Source organism: Ostrea edulis, chromosome 2, assembly GCF_947568905.1.
Source record: "Ostrea edulis chromosome 2, xbOstEdul1.1, whole genome shotgun sequence".
Classification (NCBI taxonomy): domain Eukaryota; kingdom Metazoa; phylum Mollusca; class Bivalvia; order Ostreida; family Ostreidae; genus Ostrea; species Ostrea edulis.
The window spans coordinates 17761667-17771880 of NC_079165.1; the positions used below are offsets into that span (position 1 = coordinate 17761667).

The window sequence follows — 10214 nt, forward strand, 5'->3', positions numbered from 1 at the left end:
CTCTACTGAGTTTTTACCTGGTTTCAGATTCTCTACTGAGTTTTTATCTGTTGTCAGATTCTCTACTGAGTTTTTACCTGGTTTCAGATTCTCTACTAAGTTTTTACCTGGTTTCAGATTCTCTGCTGAGTTTTTACCTGTTTTCAGATTCTCTACTGAGTTTTTACCTGTTTTCAGATTCTCTACTGAGTTTTTACCTGGGTATTGATCAGTGCGGATGCTATTACCTGTTTTCAGATTCTCTGCTGAGTTTTTACCTGGTTTCAGATTCTCTGCAGAGTTTTTACCTGTTTTCAGATTCTCTACTGAGTTTTTACCTGTTGTCAGATTCTCTACTGAGTTTTTATCTGTTTTCAGATTCTCTACTGAGTTTTTACCTGTTTTCAGATTCTCTACTGAGTTTTTACCTGGGTATTGATGCTGCAATAACATCACCTTCTCCACTGCCGCCATTTCTCTCTGAGGAGCAGGTGGAGGCATCTGAGGCAACTGTCATTCCCTCCATCCACCCCATCCAGCCTACTATTGATTTCTTCAAGTCACATAACTACAATCTGAAGAATAGTACAGGTCAGATATCTTATTACACATATAGCACAGGTCAGATAGCTTATTACACATATAGTACAGGTCAGATATCTTATTACACATATTGCACAGGTCAGATATTGTATTACACATTATATAGTACAGCTCAGATATCTTATTACACATATAGCACAGGTCAGATATCTTATTACACATATAGTACAGGTCAGATATCTTATTACACATTATATAGTACAGGTCAGATATCATATTATGCATATAGCACAGGTCAGATATCGCATTACACATCAGTACAGGTCAGATATCGCATTACACATGATATAGTACAGGTCAGATATCATATTACACATATAGCGCAGGTCAGATATCGTATTACACATTATGTAGTACAAGTCAGATATCATATTACACATATAGTGCAGATCAGATATCGTATTACACATTATATAGTACAGGTCAGATATCGCATTACATATATAGTACAAGTCAGATATCGTATTACACATATAGCACAGGTTAGATATCGTATTACACATTATATAGTACAGAGCAGATATCATATTACACATTATATAGTACAGGTCAGATATCACATTACACATAATATAGTACAGGTCAGATATCTTATTACATATATAGTACAGGTCAGATATTGCATTACACATTATATAGTACAGGTCAGATATCACATTACACATAATATAGTACAGGTCAGATATCTTATTACATATATAGTACAGGTCAGATATCGCATTACACATTATATAGTACAGGTCAGATATTGTATTACACATTATGTAGTACAGGTCAGATATCATATTACACATATAGCACAGGTCAGATATCTTATTACACATTATATAGTACAGGTCAGATATCATATTACGCATATAGCACAGGTCAGATATCGCATTACACATCAGTACAGGTCAGATATCGCATTACACATGATATAGTACAGGTCAGATATCATATTACACATATAGCGCAGGTCAGATATCGTATTACACATTATGTAGTACAAGTCAGATATCATATTACACATATAGTGCAGGTCAGATATCGTATTACACATTATATAGTACAGGTCAGATATCGCATTACATATATAGTACAAGTCAGATATCGTATTACACATATAGCACAGGTTAGATATCGTATTACACATTATATAGTACAGAGCAGATATCATATTACACATATAGTACAGGTCAGATATCACATTACACATAATATAGTACATGTCAGATATCTTATTACATATATAGTACAGGTCAGATATCGCATTACACATTATATAGTACAGGTCAGATATTGTATTACACATTATGTAGTACAGGTCAGATATCATATTACACATATAGCACAGGTCAGATATCTTATTACACATTATATAGTACAGGTCAGATATCATATTACACATTATATAGTACAGGTCAGATATCATATTACACATTATATAGTACAGGTCAGATATCATATTACACATTATATAGTACAGGTCAGATATTTTATTACATATATATTACAGATCAGATATCGCATTACACATTATATAGTACAGGTCAGATATTGTATTACACATTATGTAGTACAGGTCAGATATCATATTACACATTATATAGTACAGGTCAGATATCATATTACACATTATATAGTACAGGTCAGATATCACATTACACATTATGTAGTACAGGTCAGATATCATATTACACATATAGCACAGGTCAGATATCTTATTACACATTATATAGTACAGGTCAGATATCATATTACACATTATATAGTACAGGTCAGATATCATATTACCCATTATATAGTACAGGTCAGATATCGTATTACACATTATATAGTACAGGTCAGATATCATATTACACATATAGCACAGGTCAGATATCGTATTACACATGTAGTACAGGTCAGATATCATATTACACACTACTTCATTCTAATTCAAAATATAGAACAAAATAATGAATCAATGCTCAAATATTGATCAGTGATTAGAAACATTGATCAGTGATTATCATTGATTAGAAATATTGATCAGTGATTATCATTGATTAGAAACATGGATCAGTGATTATCATTGATTAGAAACATGGATCAGTGATTATCATTGATTAGAAATATTGATCAGTGATTATCATTGATTAGAAACATGGATCAGTGATTATCATTGATTAGAAACATTGATCAGTGATTATCATTGATTAGAAATATTGATCAGTGATTATCATTGATTAGAAATGCTTCTTTGAAGAATGTATGTCTTGTGACCTGGATGTGGACTGTTGACTTACTTTTCAAATACTTGAGGACTGCTTATTTCAAGATCTAATGATACACATGATAGTATCTTGCTCCCATAAGCTGCACCATTGCAGTGACATTCATGTTTCTACCAACACGTCTTGTGTTGTCTTGTTTCTTTTTTATTCCCCCAGAATCTTCGATTCAGGGGCATATAGGTTTTGGTCTGTCCATCTGTCTGTCTGTTTTGTGACACAAAACTTTAACCTTGGTCATATCTTAAACACCATAAGAGGTAGAGCTTTCATATTTGATATGTGTATTCTTTGTGGCACGACCTTTCCATTGACTCAAATATTGTTGACCTTAACATTGACCTTTGACCTGGTTTCACTTTGTTGTACACCAGGGGCACCAGTGTTTTCACAAACACATCTTGTTTAACTTTGTTGCTATGGAATAAACATACATGTATTCACATATTCAAATTCATTGAAGTGAAGAAAGTGAACGGACAACTATTCGACCACGAAATGAAGACCCCATTAAACATACTGTGCTCTTCAATCTGGGAGAATTTTACTCCCTAAATAGAAATGATTGCACAGTACTTGTCACTCTTGATTGCAGGACATCATGGAAGAAACAGTCGCTTTCCTCATACTCTGGTTTTGCTGAATAATGATGACTGGAGTGAGGATGAACGACAAGCACGGGCTCTGGTGACGGCCATGGGACTGACAGTGGCACATGTGAAAAAAACGTACCCTGTAGGTATTCCTTAACACATCCTTACTGTGTGTGGACAGCACCACCTACAATATCATCTTGTCTTCTGCTAAAAGCCCTGTCATACTGGAGTTGAGTACTCATCTCGTATGTCTGATGAACAACTTACATCACAAGGGGGGGGGAATCCATGTAATATTTTAGAAAAATAGATTTGAGATGAAGATAATTACCGTATATACTCGCCTATAAGTCGGTTGTATTTTTTAAGGTTATTTTGTAGGAATTTGCCATTGACCCGCTTGTAAGTTGGTACAAATTTTTGTCAGAATCGGTTGACAATTTCAAGTCAATGTTCTAGTGTTTTTACCTATGTTTCAAAAAATATTTTGAGAAATTAATAATTATGAGGTGCTCCATATCCAAGCCATATCTGTTTGGGGTTTAAACACAACCCTTGATCTATTATGGGCAATGATCACTTGTTTACCTAAGCAATTATGGTCTCCTAATTACCAGTACCTGACACTGTGTTTACTTAGTGGCATGCGCCTTGCGAAAACTGTTATTGTGGGATTCCAGTATAATTCATTGTACATGTATCAACAATCGAGTTTTTAAGAGTCAAGAATGATGATCTAAATTATCTGTTAACAATATTCAATCTTTCATGAATTATATTTCAGCTGGTATACATATGAAAATTTCAATATTAAATCAGGTTCGTAATTCAATTTTACCGATAAACGATAGATTAGTTGAATTGAAAGAATATTAGTTACCGGTATGTATATAATTTTCAAAATAAATAATATAAAAAATGTGTAAATACTTGTACTTTATACATAATTTTAAAATACATTAACAATACAATATGTCTAGATATTTGTGAACAATAATCATTTGTGTGGTAGTCCATGATGATTGTCGGAGTTGTTTAAAAAACACTACATTACGCCGCCCAGAAAAATACCAATCTTCTTAGGACACGCCTATAAGTTGGGCATAGAGTTTTGGACCAAAAATTGACTCCCAAAAATCCGACTTATAGGCAAGTATATACGGTACATGTATATCAAATTCAAAAGTAGTTTGTACCAGGAAGTAAGACTAGTAGAAGCTACTCAAAGCTGAGAGGAAAACAGAATAGTAAACATTGCAGGTGTTAGTGTTCATATAAGTCAATTTACAAACATTAAAAATACAAAACAGAATAGTAAACATTGCAGGTGTTAGTGTTCATATAAGTCAATTTACAAACATTAAAAATACAAAACAGAATAGTAAACATTTGCAGGTGTTAGTGTTCATATAAGTCAATTTACAAACATTAAAAATACAAAACAGAATAGTAAACATTGCAGGTGTTAGTGTTCATATAAGTCGATTTACAAACATTAAAAATACAAAACAGAATAGTAAACATTGCAGGTGTTAGTGTTCATATAAGTCAATTTACAAACATTAAAAATACAAAACAGAATAGTAAACATTGCAGGTGTTAGTGTTCATATAAGTCAATTTACAAACATTAAAAATACAAGTACATTGAAAAATGACCAAACTCTGTGATCCTAAATAATGCCTCCCATCCTTAGAGTTTAGAAAATGTGAAGAGGGGGGGGGGGGGGGGGGGGGGCATTACAATGGTACTGAAAAGGATGGTAAACAGGTATAAATAGTGTTTCTTGGCATAATTGTAAGTTAGTATGATATCTATAAAGCTGAAGAGAATTAGTTATAGATAGTTAATATTTCGATACTTGTACAGGTTAACAAGCAATTAATTATAACAATGAAAATAAATAACAATCATTCAGAAATACTAATTCTGTGTTATAAGTTTAAATCAAAGTACTGAAAAGCACTAAGCTGACTTTATGAATTCTCTCTGTAATGTTAATAAGCAGAAACAATAGGAGAAGTTCATGCATTATTTTTTTTTTATATAAGGTTTTTCCTAATTTAAATACGAAAATCACACATCTTGTTTGTGTTTTTATGTGTACTTAAATTTATATAATACATGTACAATAATACTAAAATTTGTATAGTACTCTAATCAATTTAAAATCTCTAAAGCGCTTCACATTAAAAGCATACAATTTTAATTTTAAGAAAAGTCCTGCATTAAAGTAGTATTATATGCTGGTAAAATTCTGACAGTACTTAAACTATTCTGTAAAAAAAAACTAAGAATTGTCATTTTCAATTAAACATTAAAAGCAATGTTAAAGAGATGAGTTTTGAAATGTTACTTAAAAAAATGTCCAATGATTCTTTGAATCAAAGAGTATGGTGGAGATGCTGAAATCTAAGAAATCATATTAAGAAATGAATTTCATTTTTGCAAATACACGAGGGTATGAACTGCGACGCTTCATGCTGGCGTATTTCATAAGGTGTTTGAGCTTACGCACTTCATGAAATATGCCAGCGTGAATGCAGTTCATACCCTCATCACGTGAGTCACTTGGGTGACCTATTGCTATCTATTTTTGTCCTTCGCTGTGTGTCAGTCGTAAAGTTTTGAACATTTTCATGTTCTTCTCTGGAAGAGACAGGTGGACATCATTGGAAGACAAGACACACCAACAAATTTCAAAGATATGCTCACCTGTTAAAATTTTTGCAATGTGTCTGTCATTATCAATCGATGTCAGCAACCATTATTCACAAAATCTTTTGTCTTGTGTTTTTAATTCATGTAATTTAAGAAAACAACATACAAAGATTCCAATCTAATTAAAATTAGATCATTTGATCCGCCCATCTACTATCGCAGTGTAGTGCATTTTATATTTGGATGCAACAATTTTAATTTTACTTTTGGAGGAAAAGATCATTTATTTCTTGTACATGCTTTTTTTCCCATAGGGTATTAAAGCTCGTCTCCCAAAGCCCATGTCTATTCAAGTGGTCAATATGAGTGAAACAACTGTGAACTTCACATACTTTCAGCTTAATACTGTGGATTTTGATGGTTCAGACAATGGTGTTAAAAATTTTGTATGGTTTGACACCAGTAATGCATTATATGAGAAGTTTTTGCCTCAGCCATGGAAAGGTGAAACTTTTGAAACGACAAGGCTAGAAAATCTGGATTCAGAACCTTTCAAGAAACTTCTTGCTACAGTTGGACATTGTGCTGAATTGGAAGACACACCAACAAATTTCAGAGATATGCTCATCGAACTCTAATTTGAATAAATTCTTCAACTAATCTGGGGTTTTTTTGTTTGTTTTTTTATTGTTGTTTTGTTGTCCAGTGAGGTTTTTTTATTACATGTTAAGTTTTGTCCACCATTAGTCAGTCTTGCATAACCTTTTCAAAACATTTATCTAATCAAAGCTGACCACTCGCCCTTTCAACCGAAATTGGCACAAAATTTACAATCCAAAATTTAATCCTGGAGGAAGTTGTGAAGAGGAAAATGCAGTCATTTTCGTCTTTGTGGGTCATTTTCAGGTAAATATCAAATTTGTCATATTTTGAGAATTAAATTCTTGCAGTACATTTCATTTTCATATGCCTACAGTGTATGGACAGGATTTATCGTGGTACATAGTTTGTTATCAACTTTTGTAGTTTTATTGTTTATAGGTTTGCATTTTTATTTAGCTTTCATTTCTCTGTAAATATTCCATCTTCTGAAGAAGGGACAGGTCGTCCTAAAATTTTGACAATTCAATATTGTTCGTACCTTTGATCATTTTTAGTGCTTTATATATATGTGTGTGTGCGTGTTTATTTCATGAAGTTCAAGTCAGAGACATGTGCAATATATGCTGATCTCTGAAATGATATATACTGTACATGTATATTTCGGGACCGTAGAAGATTTGTCTCTTTTGTTACACATAGACTACTTTCTTTCCTAACTTTCTATAATGGAACAATTTAAAGTATCACAGAGAACGCTATCATGGCTAGGGATCTTGAAGCAAACTCTTGTTATGCGCAGCCAAGCTGGCTCATTCAAGTAGCATATTTGATTCTAATGATCCAGCGCACTGGGTAAACCAGCGATGATCGGGGAGACGATTGTGAGCCAGAATTGCCCACGCAAGTCGTCGGGTGAGCTGATTGAGCCGGAAAAAAAATTGATAGGTGAAGGCAGCTTCAAGCTGGCGTCCATGGTGACAGTAGTTATTTTAAGACATTCTTAAAATACTTTATTCTGATAAAATCCGGCCAAATCAAACTAAACCGGGTATACTTGGCGACCTGCTATGTATCAAGTGACCTGGTGGTTATAAAATTACCTTTACTGTACTCTACTCCAGCATGCTAGAGGTTCACGGCGAGATACTTGGTGCTTCGTTTAGGGGACGTTCATCGATAGCTTGTTGGAGTAACTGTACTCATAATCAGCCATGTTTGTTTCGAGTATAACTGAGCAAGCTTCAAAACATACTCAAAAAATCTTGAGCATGTATTCCATTTGAGTGTGAGAATGATTTTAGGAAAGTTTTATAACCTTCACTTTTGAGTACGAGTACGATTTAGAGCACATAGTTTGAGTATGAAAATGTGCTCAAAAAAGTTTTATAACCCTCAGGCGTGGTTACAGTACAGTAATGAAAATGTTGACCTATTGTATAAACATTATTTGACATAGAAAAGGCCAACACTTTCACAAATCATGTTTATTTTTCCAGCATACTTGGATTAAAAGCATTATGTCTTAGAATAAGCCACTCTTCATACTACTGTCTCAGAGGGCGTCATCTTGAAGTCACCTGCAACTATCAGATATTTCTGGCTCAATCTCCCCACCCATCGGGATACATGAGCAATTCCGGCTCACAATCATCTGTCACCGGTTTACCCGAGTGCACTGGATCGTTAGTTGCTTGGTATAATAACCATGCAGTGTGTGTGATCCATATACATCAAAGACCTCCAGGTCTATATATATTGTAATGATAATATCCTATAAAGAGAAACGTTCTAATGAACTTGATTCATGTGGGAATAATGGAACGACCTACTCCAAGGGTATATAAATTGCTGCACTGCAGAATCTAAAAGAGTTGGAAGTGGACAGCAGCGGAGAAGCTCGGAAAGAAAGAAGAAAATAGAAAGAAGAAATCAGAGGTAGGGTAAAGCAGAAACCCAGGGAAGTGAGGTGGAGTGCTTTGTGTAGTAAATCTGAAGAAGATTGAGACACAAGTGCTTCACTCTCAACAGGAACCGAGTACAGACACACGGTGAAATAAGAAAGCCCACCTCATACATTATTTCCATTGATTATATAAGTGATTGAAGTATTACCCAATTAGAGAAAAATCATTATACCAATCATTATTAACTCAGGCAGAGTTAGAGGAAAATTATTATATTATCCCTGAGAACCCAGTACAAAACACGTTACATTTTGGTGGCAGCCGGTTCAGGGATAAAATTGTAGTGATTTTAATATAAGTTTATTTCTTAGTTTTTAATTTGACTATTTTTAAAAAGTAACATATACCAGGTGTATTGTTACCGCGTGCTAGATACCGGGTGTATTGTTACCGGGTGCTAGATACCGGGTGTATTGTTACCAGGTGTTTTTGAACAAGGTGTAGTGTTACCGGGTACTGTATACCAGGTTCAGGGCGACTGTGTATCGGAATTTTGAGTTAGAAAGGTATACAAATAAAAGTAGAATAATAGAAATATAAGGGTCTTGTTTTTGTATTCCGCAAAAGAAAATTAGAAATGGATGACAAAGAAGCTGACCTTTGGGCTGATCTCAGTGCAATAGATGCTAGACGAGAGAAGTTAAAAGAAACATTGGATAAATTGAGGTCTACGCCTTATACATCTAAACCGTCTTTGATACCGGATTCTGGGGTAGATGTAAGACACAAATCCGATACTAGTATAGATGAGCTGACATCTCGATATGCCAATACTGGAGGTGCAAGAGTTAAACCAAACACTGCTGATAATTTTGGTCATTCAAAATATCCAAAATCAAATTACTCTTTTTACCAAGAGGACACAAGTAAAGAAACAACAATGAATACCAGTCATTACGATTTTCTAACCCCTCGATCAATTGAACAACCGATTTTCTCTGAGACGCCAATTTCGGGTAGTTTTCCTTCTTATACACATTGTCCCGGGGCTACATCAACGACGACTAGTGTAACGTGGACATCAGGACTTAGTGCAGGGAATGAACCACATCTAAACCTAGGCTTAAATCGAAAATCGACCTCGAAAGGCAGTGCTGAAAACAATCTCACAGAGTATACCATGGGCAAAACTATCATGAAACCGGCAACGTTTGATGGCACATCCTCTTGGATAGACTATAAAGCTCACTTTGAAGCCTGCTGTAGTATTAACACGTGGAATCCTCGATAGAAGAGCTTATACTTGGCAGCGTCTTTAAGGGGACAAGCACAGACTGTCCTTGGTAACATGAAAACGAGTACAACGTGCGCATATGAAGATTTATGCGAAGCATTAGAGGCTAGATTTGCTCCTGCAAATCAAACCGAACTGTACCGAGCAATGTTGAGGGGAAAACGCCAAAAAGCGACAGAGACTTTACCAGAGCTAGGGGAAAGTATGCGTCGTTTGACTCATCTTGCATACCCTACAGCACCAAGGGAGGTAACTGAAATGATTGCAAACACCAGTTTGTTGATGCATTGTCTGATTTTGACATGCGACTCCGTATTCA

At 34.6% G+C, this 10214-nt stretch overlaps 1 protein-coding gene across 1 annotated transcript in view; it reads left to right on the forward strand.

The window, feature by feature from the left end:
- The window catches only part of LOC125679612 (ATP-dependent DNA helicase Q5-like), a 53686-nt gene extending 46932 nt beyond the window's left edge, over positions 1–6754 (forward strand). The window contains exons 19-21 of the mRNA XM_056153323.1: positions 371–570; positions 3433–3572; positions 6409–6754. Of these exons, the coding sequence (XP_056009298.1) occupies positions 371–570; positions 3433–3572; positions 6409–6732 (664 nt within the window). The 3' untranslated portion in view covers positions 6733–6754. The remainder of the gene's footprint in view (positions 1–370; positions 571–3432; positions 3573–6408) is intronic.
- The last annotated feature ends 3460 nt before the right edge of the window (positions 6755–10214 follow it).